The 21,111-nt window shown below is 44.5% G+C and overlaps 1 protein-coding gene across 2 annotated transcripts in view; it reads right to left on the bottom strand.

The window, feature by feature from the left end:
- Nucleotides 1-1,507: 1,507 nt before the first annotated feature.
- Nucleotides 1,508-21,111, bottom strand: part of Rtf1 (RTF1, Paf1/RNA polymerase II complex component) — a 60,340-nt gene continuing 40,736 nt past the window's right edge. The window contains exons 7-18 of one of the 2 annotated variants that reach the window (NM_030112.2): nucleotides 16,614-16,749; nucleotides 15,663-15,840; nucleotides 12,008-12,090; nucleotides 10,111-10,198; nucleotides 9,915-10,022; nucleotides 9,300-9,377; nucleotides 8,399-8,520; nucleotides 8,179-8,236; nucleotides 6,944-7,021; nucleotides 6,165-6,260; nucleotides 4,400-4,511; nucleotides 1,508-4,130 (exon numbers count right to left, since the gene is read on the bottom strand). In NM_030112.2, the coding sequence (NP_084388.2) occupies nucleotides 4,024-4,130; nucleotides 4,400-4,511; nucleotides 6,165-6,260; nucleotides 6,944-7,021; nucleotides 8,179-8,236; nucleotides 8,399-8,520; nucleotides 9,300-9,377; nucleotides 9,915-10,022; nucleotides 10,111-10,198; nucleotides 12,008-12,090; nucleotides 15,663-15,840; nucleotides 16,614-16,749 (1,244 nt within the window). In that variant the 3' untranslated portion in view covers nucleotides 1,508-4,023. The remainder of the gene's footprint in view (nucleotides 4,131-4,399; nucleotides 4,512-6,164; nucleotides 6,261-6,943; nucleotides 7,022-8,178; nucleotides 8,237-8,398; nucleotides 8,521-9,299; nucleotides 9,378-9,914; nucleotides 10,023-10,110; nucleotides 10,199-12,007; nucleotides 12,091-15,662; nucleotides 15,841-16,613; nucleotides 16,750-21,111) is intronic. The other variant, XM_017319319.1, reaches the window with a different exon arrangement.

Genomic DNA, 21,111 nt, shown 5'->3' with positions numbered 1-21,111 from the left:
GAGATTCTATTTTTCTGGCTTGAGTTCCAAATACTCTGGTAATTTATGGATGGTGGTATATATTGGAAGACCAGAGGTAATGACAAGGAAGGGGAGTGAGGCCTCCGGAAGATTCCCCAAACCAGACTGACTATGTAGCTGAAGACAACGACCTTGCTTTTTTTTTTTTTTTTTTTTTTAAGATTTATTTTATGTGAGTACACTGTAGCTGTCTTCAAACACACCAGAAGAGGGTATGGATCCCATTGCAGATGGTTGTGAGCCACCATGTGGTTGCTGGGAATTGAACTCAGGACCTCTGGAGTACTCTCTAGTCCCAACGACCTTGAATTTTTATCTGTCCAGCCTCCACCTCCTTAAAGCTTGTTGGGATTGCATCTATAGCCCTGTGAATGCCAGACACACTGCCTTTTTAGCTACAGCTGTGGTTGTGTTGGGATTAAAGACATGGGCTACCATGTCTAGCTCACTATTAAGAGATGGGGTACTGTGTCACAGAGACATGGGCATTGGGATTAAGTGGTAGTGCTAGGGGATGAGTAACAGTGCTGCCCCTGGTCCTTGGCCATCTTACAGAGCAGGCTGGAGTTTCTAGCTGTGCCTGTACTCCAATAGCTGGGTATTACCTCAGGCCAAGAATCTGCATTCAAAGTTTCACCCACCAGGCAGTGAGGCAGGCCTAGAACTGCCTTATAGCTACAGTGGACCTTTTACTAATGCTGCTCCTTGTAGCTCCCAGTAACAGCCCAAGGAAACCCAGTGTCAGTCTCTAGTCTTTGTAACCATGCAAAAAACATCTTGAGCTGAGTTTGTGGCTTTCTGGCTTGTTAGAGCTCTTGGGCCATTCAATGAACAGTCTCTTCTCCTGGGAGAAGCTGATACAAAGTTGACCATCTTTCCTTCTCTTCTCCATTGTCATTTGATGTGCAAGTGGCTGCCCCACAGCAACTGGACACTGAAAAGTAAGTGGCTTGATTGTCAACTCATTCTCTGCTTTAAAGGGCTCTCTGCACCCAACTGCCAAGCAGTGAGTGGTATCAAGTTTGATGTGCTTGTTGGTCCACACCAGGCAGCCTTGCACTGGCTTCTGACATCTCCTTAGAGGATGACTGTAGTTCTTTGCTGCTTAGCCAACAGAAGTAAAGAAGTATGACGCAGCCTCAGCATTGTGGGGAGCCAACCTGTGTAGGGCAGGATTGCAGGAAATGAGCGAGACTCAGTCCCTGGTTTCCTAATCCACACATGGTAGGCAAAAGAATTGTGCCTGGGTCATGAGAAAGCCGTTTCGCTAAGGCCAGGCAGCACATTAGGCATATGTACTCGTTCAGTTAAATCACGTTGGAACTCACACTGGGTCAGGGAACTACCATCATGAGGATGCTGCCTAAGGGTTGAAGACAGCCATTTTCAGTCTGGGGACGCTGAACCTAAAGTAGAGTCGGGCAAAGGAGAAGTTCTTGGGGACTTTTTAAGGGTGCCACTCAAGATGCAAGCTTTGGACCAAATCTGATCCCTTATTAAAATGCCAGAGTTTATTTACAAATATATTTACAGATTGAAGTCAGGACTTCACAAAAAAAATAACAAAAACAGACTTTCTCTGTGCCTGTCAGAAACCAGACAACAGATCTACAGACAGCATGAGCTAGGTATATGGACTCTCTTACTTCCCAGAACTGAAAAAGAGTAGAAAACAGCTTTGGGTCCTACGCCCCTCAACACTGAAGTGAAGTTGGGGTGATGGAGAGGCCACTGAGGGCATTCACCAGCAGGAGAAAAACTGTGACCCACCAGGAAGCCAGTTGGTGGGACAAAGCTAAGGTTCCATTGACTGGCTGAGATCTTGGCTCAGGCCCCACCTCAGCTGAGACTGCAGGTAGGTGCTGAATGTTGACTGGAATCAGCAGACAGGCAGGTCAGTTGCTGGGTTAACTCTCAATCTTCTTTGGTGGGCTTTTTTTCCCTGCCCCGTGTTTTGGCATCTCAGCATGAGGGTTTCAGCAGCTGCAGATGGGGAGTGGCAAAGGGGCTACAGTGTGTGGTATTTTTAATAAAAATTTTATTACACAGCCATGTCATTGACACTTGTCCAAATCCAAATAATATTAGATACAGATCTACATGTGGGTCAGGATGACTCCACAGATTATATGGATTCTATGATTTTATGTCCTTTAAACAAGAAGGAAAAAAGTCCAAGTCTGACATGATAGGAGAGGTCCCAGCAGCTCTAGGACCGTTAGAGTGCAGGCGGCGTTCAACAGTCTGTGATTTCCCCATTTACAAAACAGTCTATAAAGAGCTTCGGTCAATGGACTCTTCAAGTATGTATGGTTGCAATGAGTCCATCACCGCTCTTTTGCCCAACTCTATGCCACAGCTACAACAAGCTGGGGCACGGGCCACATTTCCCAGTGCTACAGTCACAATACTTCTTTAAAAGCATCCGTTGCTGCTTTTTAAAAAGTAAAAATGTAAACTAAGATAAAGCAACACCAAGGCTTTACTCAAACAGAAGAGCTATTACGTCCACTTTTGTTTAAATACTACTTAATTCCATGATTTCCCATCATCCCTTCCTTATCCAAGTCAGTGAAGCACAGAGCTGACCCCTCTGCACTGTGTGCAGATCGGCGGCTCTCAGCTGTTCCTTTAGCTTACTGCTTGCTGGAGATCATCAGCTGGACTTTGTTCTGAAAAAATTTGTTAAATGCCACTTTTATTTACACTTGGAGCTTTACACCTGAGAATGATTATCAAGCAGTCAGCTTCTTTTCAAACGTCTCATAACAACATACACACCTCTTTGCTGGCTTCACCCTAGCTGCACAATATATATATATGCTCACCACATATATATGCACACACAGAGACACACATAGGCACACACACACCACTGCACATGCTGGTAACATTTGCAACCTACATCTTTTTGTTTGCTCTCCACATTCATGTTGAATTATTTCTTAAAAAACCAGAAAATGTTATTCTTGCCAAACATCAGAGTCACTAGGAAGAGACAGGAACAGTGGGTGGGGACGAGATGTGCTACGTTCAGTCAAGAAGCTGTGCCTGTGGAATGAGCGAGACTCTCTGGCTGCCCTCCCTAGGACCTGCCATGAGCTTCCTGCTCACCTGCTAGAACACAGCCTATGGGGCAAGGGGACTAGATGGGAGTTTCCTGTGGGGTAGGGCAGTGCTAGGGTAGAGGGAGGGAAGTCACACAGCTACAGCAGTCAGGCCTGTTTAGTAAGAAGAATCACATTTAATCAGTTTCTTTCTTGCAGTTTCAGATGCTCAAGTACAGCTCAAAAAAATCTGAAACAGCTATAGACCCATGACAGACTGATACAAAGAGTACTGCATTTTAAAAAATGATAAAAAATACACACACACACACACACACACACACACACACACACACACACACACACTCTCTCTCTCTCTCTCTCTCACTCAAATTAGGCCCCTTCCCTCCCTCCCCATAAATGTACACTTTTTGGAAACTAAACTGGTTTTGAAAATCCCTCTTCCATGGACACAGGAAGAAGAGAAGGATGAGAGGGAAGAAGATGGCAGCCGCCCAGTCCCACTCTCTGCAAGGGTTAGATGCCAAATGTTCGATGGTCGGGCCCAAGGCAGCCTGAAGGACACTGAAGTGCTGCCACTGCTGCCACCAGGGCCTCTAGCAAGAACCCCACAGCTCCACGGTAATACTGAGTGTGCTGAGTGGCGGGACTGTGCTAGTTACAAACCAGAAGCAGGCGGGAGGGCAAACACAAACCTAAAGAGAAGAAGCCCCATCCAACCCAGATCCACCGTGGGTGGGGCCTGGGGTTGCTGGGAGATGGGACAGACAAGGAAGGTCTATACAGTAAATGGTTTATATTACAATGACTGGCAGTTTAGAGTCTCTTCCCAGTTCCACTGCTGCTCCAGCCCAAAGAGGGCGAATCAGAGGAAAAGAGGAAAGGCAGGACGATGGCGGGGCATGCAGGGTTGGAAGCAGCAGGCTGGAAGTGCTCAAATAAGCCCCCGTCGTTTTTTGTAGTCTTCTAAGTTCAGAGATCTCCTCGGAGCTCCGTCCTTGGCTGGTGGGGCTTTGGAGGTAATGGCCAAAGCTTTTGACTCTGGGAACAAACAAATTGGCAAACTAAGGACCTGTACAGATCTTCTGATTCTGGCTTCATTTCTTCAGGAAGCCTTATTGACTGAAGCCTGTCCTTTTTCAAGACTGATCTGTGGCCTGACCTTGGCTCTATGGATCACACTGATGCAGGGACTCCCCACCCCCTTGCCCCTTTCTCCATAATCAAGACTCCAAGCTCAGTGATTCACAAATCTGTCTAGATCTTAGGGCCCTCCCTCTGAGCCTCAACACACACAGACGCACACACACCTGAGCTTGGAACCTGTAAGTCAATCTTCACGTCAAAGTCATGCACTTTGAACAGGTCTTCCGAGAGGTCACTGGCTGTCTTAGAATTCAAATCTTTATCCTTTCCTTGACCCTGCAATGAGACAAGGAAACAAAACATAAAACATAATGCAAGGGGCTGGAGGATGACCCAGTGGTTAAGAGCACTTTCAGAGAACTTGAATTTAGTTCCTAGCATCCACACAATGGTTCACAACCATCCGTAATTCCAGTTTCAGGGGATCAGAGACCTTCTTCGGACTTCCCAGGACATTAAGTACATCATGTGGTGGACATACATAAATGCAGTCAAAACATTATTACAGGTAACACAGAATAAATAAAATGCAAATAGTCTTCAAGAAACAGTAGCCACTGATGGTCAAAGGTTTTGCTCAAGATCATGTGACTTTCATAATGAGCCCCATCTTTTTCAATGTACACACACGTGTGCAACATACACGTGGAGGCCCACAATGACCTTGGGTGTGATCCTCAGGAAAGCGCCTTCTCTCCCTTCAGACAGGATCTCTTACTGCCTTGAGCTCATCGATTAGTCTGGGCCAGCTGCCCAGGAGTCCTCCTCTGCCTCTTGAGCAGTGATCACAGAGGAAGCCGCTATGTTAGACATTAGTTTTTCAGGACAGGGTTTCTCTGTGTAGCACTGGCTATCGAAGAGCTCTCTTTGTAGGGATCCACCTGTCTCTGCCTCCTGAGTGCCGTGTCACTATGCTCAGCTACGCTAGGCATTGTAACACAGGTTTTGGAGATCAAACTCAAGTTTCAATCCCCAACTGATGTCAGGGAAGAATTTACTCATTGAGTCATTTCCCCAGCCTTCCTTGAATGACACTTTTCTCTAAACACACACACACACAAGTTTTGAATTAAAAATAAAAAGATAAAAAGTAAACTGTGCGGTCCTCGTGGGTGGACTCAGTGCCTTTAGCTTGCCAGGCACACCTCTCTAACTGGATAAAGAAGCCCCCTCTCTTGGAGCCTTTCTAGGCTTAAGATAACAGTCCTCCTTCTCACCAAGATTTCGAGAGGCATCAGCCTTCACCTCCTGAGTGAAGCATTATGGGCACGAGCCACCCCACCCCCTTTCAACCTCCCAGGTTCAAGTTGTGCTGGGCACGCTGCGGTAGGGGAGCACTTTACCAACTGAGCCATACTCCCAGGGTTTTATGTAACTCAGGTTGGTCTCCAAACTTGAACTTTTAACAATTGTTTCTTCCTTCACATCCTGAGTACTGAGGAGACACAAGCAGGAGGGTCTCTGCAAGTACAAGCCCAGCCAAGGGCACATAGTAAGACTGTTCAGGGAATAGAAGGAAAACAAAACAAAACAAAAATCCAATAAATGAGCCTCTCCTGGATTCCCATTCTTGCTTCTGCTGTTACAACTGTCTGATCCTTACTTGTTAATGGTTCTTTCTAATGTCCCTGTAAGGTACATAGACCATACTCTTCTACATGAGAAAACCTGCTGCACAAGTAGGCAGTGAACTGAAGACACAGTCAAGGTCTCATTAAGAAGTAGTTTAGGATCAATCACAATTCAGTACCAGCGATTACACTCTTAAGTAATGTAAATAAACTTTAATAACGACTTAAGTAAGTGAAGAAAGGACCAGGAGCACTTCCCGCATCCCTGCCTGTACAAACATTAGACCTATAAAAGGCAAGGTGGCCTGCTGAGGTCCTAGCCCGCAGTCTAGCTCAAAACCTCAGGTCCTATACTTGCCTTGCTCATTTCCTTTGGAGCATCTGGTAATACCCCAGAACCGTATTTTGCATTGAGCTGGGCCAAAATGGCAGCCTGAACAGCTGGATCCCTGGACTGAAAGAGAAAATTCATAAATTATTTTAAAGACTACTTAACATTCAGAGTCCCATGCGAGATTCTTTCCCATTTACTCCCACTAACATCATAAGTACTACAGGGCATCCATTAGCAGATCAAGTCAGTAGAAAAGCACAATTAAAACCTTTAAAACATCCCAGCGAGGCCCCAATGGTAGCTAACATATTTCATACTCTAGTATGAAAGTCCAAAATCTTCAATATCTAAAAATTTGTGCACCATCATGGTGTCACAGGTGGAAAATTCCTATGTACCGTTAAAACTAGGTACAAAAGGTATGATAAAAAGTCACCCTCAGGTATACATCTCCTCTGTAGACCTGAGTCTCATTCCTGAGATATCACAATAGATACTGCAAATATTTCTAAGTCTAAAAATACCTAAGCTCTGGAATGCTTCTAGTCCCAAGCACTGTGGATCAGGGTTACTCATCCTATGCTAATAACCAGTTGTATTGAAAATATGCCGTGGTACAGAGGGTTAACACCTAGGTTTTAACTACCTGTGTGCCCTATAGAAAGATTAAAAAAGAAAGAATCCAGACCCAAGCTTGAGGCAAGCAAATCCCAGTTAGAAAAGCATTATTTTTAACTTCTTTGTTAATTTCCTAATGGGATTCATTTTATGTCCTAGAATCTAGGTCCTCTTCAGGCACTCACATTAGAGACGATGGTGGGTTTGCACTGCCGCCTGGTGAAGGGGTCCATCTGTTGGTTTCTCATGTTGTGACTTTCAGCCTAAAACAGAAAGCATGCATTAGATCTCCTCCCCCTCCTCTTGTTCATCATATGCTTACATATAAATAACATTTTGCAAGGAGCTAGGAAAAATTCAAAAACTGTCTGTCCTTTTCAGTGATAAAGTACTTGCCAAGCACTCATAAGACCTGGGTTCAGGGCTGAGCTCTGAAGAACAAAAACAAAAACCAACTCCAAAAGAATAGACTCTAGGGCAACAACCAACCCTCACCCCCTGCAGAATAAGTAAAAGAACAGGAACCAAAACTCCCCTTAACAAAATAGATACAGAAGTAACAATGGAACCCCTCCCAACAAAATAGATATAGGAATAATACCTTCCCCAACAGCTAGAGGAGCAAGAACCCAACCCCCTCTACCAAAATAGACACAGAGAACAAGACCCACCCCCAAATAGATACTGGCACAACAATCAAACATCCCCTAACAGAATGGATACAGGAGCAACTACCAAACACACCCCTGCAGGCAGTAAAGCAGATACAGGTACAACAATCATAAAATGAATGTAAGGCAAACAAGCCAGACGGCTGTTACTTTGTATCACAGGTCAAAAGTGCTGTAGGCAGATGTGAGGTAGAGTGCACACATGCTGAATACACGCAATTCCAATCATTTAAAACAGATATAGATAACATAAAAAAATTTTTTTTGTTTGTTTGTTTTCTTCCTAGATGGGGTTTCTCTGTGTAGCTCTGGTGGTCCTGGAACTCACTCTGTAGATCAGGCTGGCCTCGAATTCAGAAATCTGCCTGCCTCTGCCTCCCAAGGGCTGGGATTTCAGGCATGTGCCACCACTGCCCGGCTATAATTTTACTTTAACTTAATTATTTTGTTATGTGGGGGAGGTGCAGGTCAAAGGGCACTTTCTTGAGTAGTTTCTCTCCTCTCACCTCTATGGCTTCTAGGCTTGAATTCAGGCGCCAAGCATTCGTAGCAAACACTTTTACCTGCTATGGCATCTCACTGGCCCTAATCTTATTTTTTTTGAAACAGGGCCTATATAACCCAGATTGGCTCTGAACAGTAATGCAGCTGAGGCTGGCCTTGAACTCCTGCTGACATCTCCCAAGACTTGGCCTTATATGTGTGTGCCACCATGCTGGAATTCCTACCATGTGAAGTTTAAAACTCACCACCAGAGCCTTCTCAGACTCCACAATATTCCACTCCCGATTCCGCTGGTTGATGTAGCTATAAGGTAAGAGGGTTCTGTCAGTAGGCTGTGAGAGGGGTGGGCAGGATGGAACTTCTGAAATACCCCAGAAATCCATGGGGTCTGTGTAATATTCAATGTTACACAATGTATAGGCTGGCCGAAGACAGGGTCCTTACCAAAACAGGATAGTAACACACCTGATAGCAGATATGTTCTTGGTCCGCTGGCGGTCCAGGGCCTCTGCTCGCTCCTCTAGCTCATTTAGCTGGTCTTGGATTTGTTTGGCTTTGTCCTGATCTCCCAGGTCCTCAGCCATAGCCTGCCCACAGAGACATGCCTGTTACTGATTCTCTATTAAGATTCTTGTACAGCACAGATAAGGTACCTCATGTGATAAACCAATGAAAGGAAATGTGAAGAAAATAGTGAAAAAAGTACTTTGCAAAGACAAGGCATCTTTTTCGTCCACTAGGAGCACCTACCTTCCCATGAGTTACCTAGCTCAGGGCCCCAGATGGTAATGATACAACATTAAACTTTAAGAATATAGGCCCATATAACTGAACTTCCATAGCTACTTCATCCTATGTCATACTATCCTGGTAGATGGAAGGGAAACCACTTGTTATAGTGGGGCTCACAATACAAATAAAACAAAGGCATAGAAACTCAGGAAGACGGGAAAACAAGGCTGACTGAATTTCCAGGAAGGAAAGCTGCCTAGGTTCTCAAGAACACCCTGTTTTGCTTATCACATGGCCCAGGCTGTCCTCCCAGTCCTCCTATCACTAAGCCTGCAGCAGAGGATGGACAGATGAGTGTGATTTCTTCATCATAACAAGACAGGCGGAGGAGCTTGAGTGTAATTTTTTTTTTAAATTGTTTGTTTTTTGTTTTTTTTTAAAGATTTATTTATTTATTATATGTAAGTACACTGTGGGTGTCTTCAAACACACCAGAAGAGGGTGTCAGATATTGTTACGGGTGGTTGTGAGCCACCATATGGTTGCTGGGATTTGAACTCATAACCTTCAGAAGAGAAGTCGGTGCTTTTACCGGTTGAGCCATCTCACCAGTCCTTGAGAGCGTAAATCTTACCTTCTCCTTTAGCAGCTGAGTCTTCTTCATAGCATAGTTTGGTGGGGCTTTTCTGAACCTTTCCTTCTCTTTTACAATCTGCACCAGAGAAGAGACATCAGCAATGAGGTATTCCCAAACTACGTTTGTAGACAGGCTAAATGAGACCATTTTGGAGGTAAGCTGCCAGTTAAAGGGGACTGCTTGTCCTGTAGCAGTGTCACACCACAGAGGGTGAGCAAATTCCAAGGGACACCATGCTGCTTTCCTGGGCCATGGAGATGCTGGGGCAGTCTGAAGGAGCATGCGCCCCAAGCAGCAGCAGCAGCAGCAGCAGCACAAAGGCACAGAACTGTGAGGCTGGCCACAGTCCAAGACAACAGAGGTCTAAGAAGTCTATCAAAACGTTTTGGAGAAAGAAAGTTCTAGAAGGACCAAGCCTAGGGGAATACACATCCTGATAGACTTGAATCTATGTAGTTTCACTGTAGATGATACTATATAGGGAAAGCTTGATAAAGTATCAATAACAAGAGAACAATAATTTAATTTCTCAGACTGCAGAAAATGACAAATCTGACCTTTTCCAAACTGGATCTTAAAGAACAGCCAGCCTCTGAGATTCAGGCTTCTTACCTCCTCAATGTCCTGATCATTGAATTTATAATTGAGAGCTTCCTTAATAGATAATTCCTTTTTATTGATTTCATCTAGTGTGGGCAACTGCATGCCAGCAGAAAACATCTGGATCAAAATATAAAAAGAAGCTATCAGTAAGAGGTTTAGGAAAGAAAATGTTTACAAACAACTGCTCTGCAGTCTGGTCGCTTACCGCTTCTTTCCACTTCATGAATTCACTTTCAGTGAATTCTTGGTTGGACACAAACTCTAGGCGGAACACTCGCTGGTCATTGCCATGCCTACATAAAAGAGAGACAACATCTCCAAGAATGTGCATGTTGACTGTAATGAGCTAAGCAACCATACCAGACTGTGTCTGTGGGTCTTAATCCTGGCTACCCTTTGAATTACCAAAGAGACATTAAAACTGCAATCACTAAAGCACCAACTAGATATACGGAGCCCAAATTTCTGGGAGTAAGAACCAGACACAAACCAACCTCCCAGACGTTATCTCAATGGGTGTATAGGACTGAGCTTCCAGTGAAAGCCGAGGGAGCCTGCTGAGTGCTGCAGAACTCTGCTTACTATAAACCCTCCAGAGCCCATCAGTATCAGGAGTCTGCACTCTGCATAGATCCCAGAATGAACAGAACAACAGTGTTTCTGCTGAGCAGTGCCTTGGCAAAGCTTGGCGACTCAGAAACCATACTCTTTTTTTTTTTTTTTTTCTTTCTTTCTTTGGTTTTTCGAGACAGGGTTTCTCTGTGTAGCCCTGGCTGTCCTGGAACTCACTCTGTAGACCAGGCTGGCCTCAAACTCAGAAATCCGCCTGCCTCTGCCTCCCAAGTGCTGGGATTAAAGGCGTGCACCACCACGCCCGGCTCTTTGATTTCTTCTTTAGAAAGAAAAATATATTTTTTTAATAGACATTGCCCACAAGTATCTATTGTATGCCCAGGGAGGCCAAAAAGGAAGTTATAGGGAGTCATAAGCTACCATGTAGGTGCTGGAGATTGAACCCAGGGCATCTAAAAAGGCAGTAAGTACTCACAATCTGAGCCGACGCCGACTCTCCAGCCTGCTCTCATTAAAACAGAACATTAAGCTTATCTCTGTGTGTTCATGTGTGTTTACAATCGCAAGTGCATGAGAGGGAGGACACCTTGCAAGATCAGTACTCTCTATTACATGGGTTCCAGGGACTGAACTCGTGTCATCCCCTCGTGTCATCCTTGGTGGCAAGTCCCTTTATCCTCTGACTTATCTTGCCAGCCTCCAAATTTTTTAAACGAACCAGGGGAGATGTGAGATAAGGATTTGGGAGGGGTCTGTCACTTGCTATCTGCAAGCTCCTTTTATACCTTCTTTAAAATTGCTAGGGTTGAGGAGAAAAGGAACTGGAATCTGAGAACCTGTCATCGCCTTTATCCTAATGTCAAGAACAGTGCCAGGCACAGTGGATGTGCAGGAAACATGATGCTGAGTATATGACATTTCCATTTCATGTCGAGGAAACTAAGTCTAGAAAGCCGACCGTTCTTATAAAAGGAGAAGCTCACTGAAGAGAGTCAGGACCAAAAAGAAGCCAGTCACCTGGTTGTCCTCACAGAAATTCATGCTGGCTCTGTATAAGGGTCTCAAGGACCTGATTATTGTCCTTTTGTATATCCTAACACACTGTAGCTGTGTTCCTTATGGGAGAGAGTAACTCTTTAGATCCAAGCTTGTTATGAACATTATATTGGAGGCAATGCCGGCCCAAGAGGCAGTACCTGTCCAAAAAGGAAGCTAAAGCTGCTATAGAGAGACCTCTCAGACCTGGGTGTGGAGGCACAAACCAGCTATCCCAACCTTGGAAGGCTGAGGCAGAACTTGTATGTGACGAGCTTGGGTTATACAGAAAGACCTTATCTCAAAAAAGACAGGGGGAGGGGTTGAAGAAGATGAGAGAGGAAAGATACATTCTCCTTAGGCAACTCTAGGTGGCCTGGAGTTCACCATACATATCAGGCTGGCCTTGAACTTGCAGTGGTCCTCCTGCTTCCATCACTGGATCACTAGGATTACAAGGGTGTGTCATCATGCCTGGCTCAGAAGTGTCTTACCGTAGCTGGAGCCCTTTATTTGTTCTGGTGCCACCCAGCTGGTAAACTTTGGCAGTTTCCACAACACCCGTGATCTCAGCCACCTAAGAGAAAGAACAGAGATACCAGTAAAATCCTCTTGCAGAGCTTTCCACGCCATCTTCTGACTATCTACCCAACACAGAAGAGCTGTGAGAGAGGGGCCCACAGGAGCCTATCCCATGGTTAGAATTCAAATGGATAAGGCCATAAACCTTATGTTCAGGGAGAGCAAGGTCCAGGAGAAAAGGCGGTCAGTCCGGAGGGGCCATTATAGAAAAGCCTAAGGTCAGTTCTTTTGTTGTTGACATGCTATGTTAAGTGAGTAATATTCCTAGCACTCCATCCAAAGAAAGAAAGAAAGAAAGAAAGAAAGAAAGAAAGAAAGAAAGAAAGAAAGAAAGAGAGAGAGAGAGAGAGAGAGAGAGAGAGAGAAAGAAAGAAAGGGAAAGGAAAGAAAGGAAGGAAAGGAGGCAAAGGGGGAAGGGGGGAGGGAGGGAGAGAGGGAGGGAGGGAAGGAAGGAAGGAAGGAAGGAAGGAAGGAAGGAAGGAAGGAAGGAAGGAAGGAAGGAAGGAAAGACTAAACATTTATTTTTGTGCATGTCCCACATGCGAGCATATATGTGCCATGGTATGGAGGCTAGAAGACAACTTTTTTTTAAAAAATATTTATTTATTTAATACATATGAGTACACTGTAGCTGTCTTCAGGCACACCAGAAGAGGGCATCAGCCACCATGTGGTTGCTGGGGATTGAACTCAGGACCTCTGAAAGAGCAATCAGTGCTCTTAATCACTGAGCCATATCTCCAGCCCCCTAGAAGACAACTTTTGAGCCTCAATTCTCTTGTACTGTGTTAGTTTCAGGGATCAAACTCATTTGTCAGGCTTGGCAGCATCTCACCTCCACGCCACCCCACTAAACTACTGTTCTTGCCAAGGCACACTTGACTGGAGCTTAAGGACAGCTCTCTTTCTACACTGTGATTTTGGAGATTATCATAGGTAGGCAAGCCTGGTGACAAACATACTCCCTATTTTTCTCTTTTCTTTTCTCTTTCCCTCCCTCCCTCTCTCCTCCCCCTGCCCCCTTTCTATTTTTTTTAAGTGATTATAGAGTTTATTATCAAGTTGTAAAGTTGTTTTTTTTTTTTCTGCCCCCTTTCTAAATGAGACAGGTTTTAACTATGTTGGCCAGGCTGTTCTTGAACTCCAGGCTCAAGTGATCCTCCTGGCTCTGTTTCCCAAACACCCAAGACTTTAGGCTTCCAACAATACACTAGACCTGGCTCTTATTTATGTTTTCTGGGCCAGGAAGATGGCTCAGAAGGCAAAACAGCTAAGTACAAAAGCCTACCTGACAACCCAAGTTGTAGATCTAGAGCCTATATAATAAGTTAGAGGAGAGCTGGCCTTGAAGCACTTGGGAGGCAGAGGCAGTGGATCTTTGAGACAAACTTGGTCTACAGAGTAAGTTTCAGGATAGCCAGGGCAACACAGAGGAACTGGGTCTCACCCTATCCCACCCCACAAAAAGAAGCCAGATATAGTGGTGCACATATGTAATTCGAGAACTTCCATGGGGAAACAAAAGCAGGGGCAGAAGAATGACCTAGAAATTTATAAGCCAGCTGCTCTCCTTGAGTAAACAGTGTGGCAGAAAAAAAGAGACCACCTCAAAACAAGACAAAAATGAACAACTGGCTTCCTAAGTTGCCCTTAGACCTCTACATACACACACCATGTCACTTACAACAGTAATTAAAAAAAAAAAAGGTCGCTCATGGAACTGGGAGACTGGCCAGTGAGCTCCTGGGATGTGCTTGTCTTTGACCCTCAGCACAGATGTTCTATGTGTGCACAGCCAAGCCAAGTTTCTCTGGCACTGGGGACCTACACTCAAGCCCTCATGCCTGTGGAGAAGCCCGCTATCCACCGCCATCTCCTCAGCCTCAGATCCAAGTTCTTGAGCAGAATCTCCTTCTTGTGTTTTAATGAGACACTGTTCTGAATGCAGCTTAGGTTGCTCATGAGCTGACTGTGTGGCCAAGACTCACTGAGCTTGCTCTGCCTCCGTCTCTGACTGGACGTACTGCGCATGTGCTACACATGTGCCACCCTGGCCAGGGTCTAGTCACTCCAATGCGAAGAGCATCAAGGCGAGTCTCATGGCTACCTGTCCTCTCACAAGGAATGAACTACATTAAAACCAGACAACTGAAGACAAGCAAATACAACAATCAACTGGGACCAGCACAGGCAAAATCCCTGCCCTCAGGAGGCAGAGGCAGGCAGCTGTCCTGAGTTAGAAGTCAGCCTGGTCTACAAAGAGAGTTCCAGGACAGCCAGGCTACACAGAAAATCCCTCGCTTAGGGAGAAAAAAAAAAGTTCAAGTTCAGTGTGGACTATGCGGTAAGATCCAGTCTAAAAAAATAAGCCAGAACCGGAAAATAAAGCAGTAAGGCTCTAGCCCAAACCACCGCAGCAGTGCTGAGCACAAGAGCCAGGGCAGAGTTGGTGTCACTCTTTTCTCTTCCTAGGGTCTAGGTGACTAGGGATATAACATGGCAATTTTTCATACACTGAAAAAAATTCATTCACTCATTTCTCAAACAAAGCTTCTATATTATGTAAGATTGACCAGCTATGTCATGAATGTCCCTTCTCCCTTTCATGCTGAGAGGGAGAGAGAAGACGATTCTAAATGCAAGCACACCAGTTCTGAGTGCTCCCAAGCACTCAGTTAGTTGTGAATGATTCTCACTGCTGTATGAGCTGCTCTATAACAAGTCAGCTTCTCTTCTGTTAGTCTGGCTCCTAAGTGTCTCCTAAAGGCCCACGAACTGAAGTCTTCAAGTTGTTGGCTTGGCAATACTGGAAGGTGGCAGAAACCACAAGGAGGTTTTGTTGGCTTGTCCTGGTTTTTGAGACTCTCACAAGGTGGTCTTGCATTTCCTATATAGAACAGACTCACCTCAAACTTACAGTTTGCCGCTGTAGTACTGGGATTAAAGACACATGCTACCATGTCTGGGGGTCACTGGCATGCTCTCAAAGCAACTAGGAGCCTCCTTCTCTCTCACCCAAAGCCTGGGAGGCCAGCTGTCTGCTCCCTCATGTATCTCTTTCACCAGCCCCTCCTTCAAGGCATTTTTATTTGGCTTTTCAAGACAGGCTTTCTTCTCTGTGTAGCCCTGGTTGTACTGGACCTCTCTCTGTAGACCAGGCTAGCTTCAAACTTAGAGATCTGCAGCCTTTGCCTCCCAAGTGCTGGGACTAACCCTATAGGGTCATAATAGCACTGAATGGCCTAAAATTTACTTGGTAGACTAGACTGGTTTGTGGCAATTCTCCTCTGCCCATGTCTCAAGTGCTAGGATTGTAGTTGTGTGCCATACCTGGTCTTTTCTGTTCCTGAGACAGAGTATCACTCTGTAGCCCAGGCTGGCTTCAAACTCATACCAGCCTCCCAAGTGCTGGAAGTACAGGCGTGGGCTACTTTTCCTAGTTATAAGAGAAGCTGACTAATTCAGTCAAATGGTGGCAGAATAACAGATTTGTTCAGCAGCTCCCACTCCCAGTAGACAATCATTATATTTAAAATATGGAAAATTGTCCAAGGGAAGAATACCAACCCGGTAAACTGGCTTGCTATTGTGGTTTCCAATGCCAATCCGTACAAAACATCCTGTGACAGTTTTAGCAAAGAAGGGCATGTGACACCAGCGCTCTAGCTTATGCCGTGATAACCGAACCCGATTCAGTTCCTCGGGTAATGAGACTGGCTGTGATTTTGGAGGGATTTCTTCTTTCCTGTGAGAAACACAGAGCAGTATTCACTGTAAGACCACCAGAGAGACAGACAGCAAATTCTCAGTATTTACCTAAATAGCATGTGATTAACTTAGCAGATAAAATAAAGGGTCATATAAGAGTCTAATCTATATAGAGTATATCTATATATAAAGTCTTCTCTATAGTGTGTACTGCCCCGACTGATGCTCCTTCCCAGAAAAGCAGCTGCAGACCAGTCTGAGGTGATGTGCTGTCAGTTTATATCTACTAGGCCCAGGGGATATGGCCAGGGGTGCAGCCAGGAGCCAGAGGTAGGAGAAATGGATATGCAGAATTAAAGAAATTAAAGAAATTAAAACTAAATCAAGCCAAACAATGTGGTGCTTACACTTATGCTAAGCTTTCCTTCCCAGAACCCCACTGTAACAGCTAATCTCAGTTGTCAACTTGACACAGCTAGAGGAATTGAAAACTGGGGGGTGGGGAGGACTGTCTTAATCAGAATGGTCTGTAGGCATTTCTGTGGGGCATTTTCTTGCTGGTGATTGCTGTGGGAGGGCCCAGGCCACCGTGGGCAGTGCCATCCCTGGACAAGTAGTCCTGGATTACATGAGAAAGCTGGCTGGCCAAGAGTCAGACAGAGCAAGCTAACAAGCAGCATTTTTCTGTTAGTTTTTGCTTCAAGTTCTTGCCTTGGCTTCCCTTAATGATAGAACCTTTAATTTGAAATAAACAATAAACTCTTTCACTCCACTTCTCCTGCCTGCTGGATCCAAACAGAGACAGCTTACTCTTCCTCTTCATCAGATGATGATGTCCGGGATGAGCGGTCCGATTTCTCACTGGACTTGTCATCATCTTCCTCCTCCTCATCGTCAGAGTAGACCTCACTGGTTTTCAATGGCTGTTTTTTGGCGAGGAGCTCAGCTAGAACAAAAGAGTAAACATTTACCTACAAACTCTCCACAAACAAGAAATCGACTCATCTTTGATCTTTGGAAAGAACTGGAACATAGAAAAGTACTCAAACAGTCTATCATTTCTAGATTAGTCTGTGATAACCTGAGCCATACTTAGGTAAAACACAGTTAAGCATTCAGGTACCAAGATCAGATCCGACATACATGCATGCATACATACATACATACATACATACACACTCACACACACACACACACACACCCCTAAATAAATGGTTGTTATGAGGTAGGTAGAAATGGTTACCAACCATACTAAAATTTCCCAACCATCCCCACATATTTGGGGAGTGAACCCAGTGACTCTTACATGGTGGTCCACCAGTGAGCTATATATTCAGCCCCTGTGGTCTCTCTCTCTCTCTCTCTCTCTCCCTCTCCCTCTCCCTCTCTCTCTCTCTATCTGTTTTGTTTTTTCGAGACAGGGTTTCTCTGTATAGCCCTGGCTGTCCTCGAACTCAGAAATCCGCCTGCCTCTGCCTCCCGAGTGCTGGGATTAAAGGCGTGCGCCACCACCACCTGGCTCCCTGTTCTCTTTTAAGAAAAGGTTTTAATTACTTCATTTATGTATGTGTGTATGTGGAGGTCAGAGAATAACATGCAGGAGTCAGGTCTCTCCTTCCATCATGTTAGATCTAGGAACTGCCTTTACCTGTTGAGCTATCTTGCTGGTTCCCTTGTGGTCTTTACTGTACTTAAGTTGCTTGATGTTAGGCAGGAAGGAATGAAGAAAACTCATAATTATTTTTTGTTTATCTCTTTTTAAGCATCTATTATGTGCAGGTGCCCAAGGAGGACAAAAGGTGTCAGATCCCCTGGAGCTAGAGTTGCAGGTACTTAAGAAATCTCCTGACCTGTGTGCAACTGCAGTCATGTCTGAGAGAAGAGCAGCAAGCACTCTCAACCACTGACCCATCCCACCAAGCATGTTTTGTTTTGTTTTGTTTTTCGAGACAGGGCTTCTCTGTGTAGCCTTGACTGTCCTGGAACTCACTTTGTAGACCAGGCTGGGCTCAAACTTAGAAATCCGCCTGCCTCTGCCTCCCAAGTGCTGGGATTAAAGGTGTGCACTACCACTGCCTGGCTATTGTTTGGCTTTTGACAAACACTATATAGTGCTAGGCTAGCCTTGAACTCTGGGAGGATCACTCAATGACCCATGCCACTTCAATTTTAGTAAAGCTGTGAAAAATTAGTCCAAAAAACATACAAGGAGAGATGGGCTGGAGAGATGGCTCAGTGATTTGCAGTTCCTACTGCTCTAGCAGAGGACCTAATTCAGTTCCAGTACCAACACGAGGTGGCTCACAACCACCTCTAACTCTAGGTCCAGAGGATCTGGTGCCTTCTTCTGGTATCCTCATATACTCACAGACCCACACAAAGACACATGCACATACATATAACTAAAAATACATCTTTTTCAAAAGGAAGAAAGGCACTATCATTTTTGAGTGACAAGGTGAGTTTTAAGGGCCAGTTAGTAACCACTGCAGGCTTCTGGTTCAGCGCACTGTTGCAACTACATAGCTGCTGCAGCATGAAGGTGGTACCCTCAGTCTGCAAGCACAAACAGTGACGTTTTACTCGAATGGAGTTCTTCCTCTCAGTGTTGAGACAGCCTTTGTGATGCTGTTATTCTCCCTAGCTGGCAGTGAAATTTAAGTCACAAAAGATGGTTGTTTTCTAGTAGCTATAAAGAAAGAATAGCAGTAGACCTTGGTGTAGTGGTATCTGTCTAGAACCCCAGCTACTTAGAAAGCTGAGCCAGGAGGAAGCTGAGTTTCAAGGCCAGTGTAGGCAATTTAATAAGATCTTGTCTCAAAATGAAAAAAGTCATGCTGAGGAGGTAGCTCAAAAGGCGCTTGCCACCAAGCCTTGACAACCTGAGTTTGATCCTCAGAATCCACATGGTAGAGAGAATCAAATCTCAAAAGATGTCTTCTGCATCCCACATATACTGCATATATGTGCTGTAAATATATAAACGCAAAATAAATAAAATAAAAATAAAATTTAAAAAGTTCTCATATACATACTTGTAAGAGGGTTGGTTCTTCCTCTAATACTTAACCCAAGCAACATCATCATCATCATCATCATCATCATCATCATCATCATCAACAACAACAACAAAAGAGCACACAAAAAAGAAACCTCCAGAAACCCTAAACCTCAAACCAGGAATAACCTCCAGAATACAAAACGTACACAGCCACAAAAAGGAAGAAAAGAAGGCATGTATGCATGCATGCATGTATAGTATATTGCCCACTGATGGTTGATGGGAAATAGCATGTGAGTTTGTTCTTATGCTTACAAAAGGAAAGAAAGAAAGAAAGAAAGAAAGAAAGAAAGAAAGAAAGAAAGAAAGAAAGAAAGAAAGAAAGAAAGAAAGAAAATATATAGAGAAACAGGGTCTGATATATTTTAGACTGGCTTTGAACTCGATATTTGATCAAGGATAACCTCCAACTTCTAATTCTATTGCTTCAACTACCCCAGACAAATTCTAGGATTAGAGGGGTGCCTTCATGTCTGGGATGGAACCCAGGGCTTTGTGCATTGCTAGCAAAGCATCCTACCAACAGAGTGACACCCCATCCCTTTAGTATGTATATGAAACATTTAAATGATGCCCACTAAGGGAAGGGAGCAAGGCATCGAGTAGAAGGATATGGAAGCTGAACTTCCCCTTAATATACCTTGTGTGACATTATGAAATACATCTTCATTCCCTTTCCTGGCATACAACTCCTAAAATCCATGGAGTCTTCAAAGTGATAGTGTCTTTTAGTATGCTAATGAGTTGACTGGTGGCTGCAAGCCCATAGGTAGCTTCAGGACAGGGGCTGGTCCCTGGAAAGACCAAGGCAGTATTAGAGAGCTGAGACTCAGATCTTCAAGGAGAAAGAGGCTGAAGGTTAAGCAGATTACCAATGGCTAATTGATTTGCTCAATCTTTCCTTTGTAATGAAGCCTCAAAAACAAAAAACAAAAACAACCAACCACCACCACCACCACCAAAAGCCTTCATAGGATAGGATATGGAAATCTGAGCCCCTGAACCAGAGGAAGTTCCTAGAGGGTGGCCTGTCCAGAGGGGTAGGGTTTTCTCGAAAATGTCCCACCCTATGAGTCATTTCAGTTGTATCCTTTGTAATAGCTATAAAAATAAACTTGAAAATCTAACCAGGGGTGATGGTACATACCTGTAATCCCAGCATTGAGGAAGTAGAGACACAAGAATCTCAAATTCAAAGTCAACTACAACTTCACAGAATTCCAGGCCAGACTAAGCTATGTAAGACCTTGACTCAAACAAAAACACAAACAAACCTAAGTATGCCTGAGTCCTGTGCAACACTGTAGCAAATTAACTGAATTCAAAGGCGCTTCAGGCCCATAGCTCAGAAGCACAGAAAAAAAAGACCCTGGATATTCATGGGAGGACTGAGCCCTCAATTTGTGCTTAGTATTGGCTCAGTGGTTGAATTGAATTATGAGACACTTAGTTGGGGTATGGTATAGAATCAGTTGCTAGTTTGCCAGTGGGAGAAATTATCATACTAGGGATCATGGAAACTTGTGTTAATTGTTGTTAAACTTGTAAGAAACTGAATTTGGGGACTGGAGAAATGGCCCAGTGGTTAAGAGAACTGGTTACTCTTGCAGAGGATCCAGGTTCGGTTACCAGTACCCACACAGTGGGTCACACCCATCTATAACTATAGTTCCAAGGGATCTGATGGACCAGGTGCACAGATATGTATAGAAACAAACTGTAATTAGTAACTTAAAAAAAAAAAGGATTTGAGTGTGATATGATGCAGACCTGTAATCCCAGAGTATGTACATGTATCACATGCGTGCACTAACCCTCAGAGGCCAGAAGAAGGTACTGGATCCTAGACCTGGAGTTACTTGTGGTTGAGAGCCACTATGTGGATACTGGGAATCAAACACAGGTCCTCTAGAACAATAGCAGGTGCTCTTAAGTGCTGAGTCAGCTCTCCTTTCTTCTTACAATTTTTTATTTAAAAAGGGTAATATTCCCATCAATAGGCAAGTGAGTTTTCAACAATGGGTGTTGAAGCCAGGAAGTGGTGGTACATGCCTTTAATCCCAGCACTTGGGAGGCAGAGGCAGGTGGATTTCTGAGTTCAAGGCACGCCTGGTCTACAGAGTGAGTTCCAGGACAGCCAAGACTACACAGAGAAACCCTGTCTCAAAAAAAAAAGACATCAGCTGGTGTGGTGGCGTATGTCTTTAATCTCAGCATCTGGGATAAAGAGGTGGGCAGATTTCTGTG

Source organism: Mus musculus, chromosome 2 (assembly GCF_000001635.26).
Source record: "Mus musculus strain C57BL/6J chromosome 2, GRCm38.p6 C57BL/6J".
NCBI lineage: Eukaryota > Metazoa > Chordata > Mammalia > Rodentia > Muridae > Mus > Mus musculus.
Note: the sequence above shows the minus strand (reverse complement) of the source record. Positions and strands in the feature narration are given on the sequence as shown.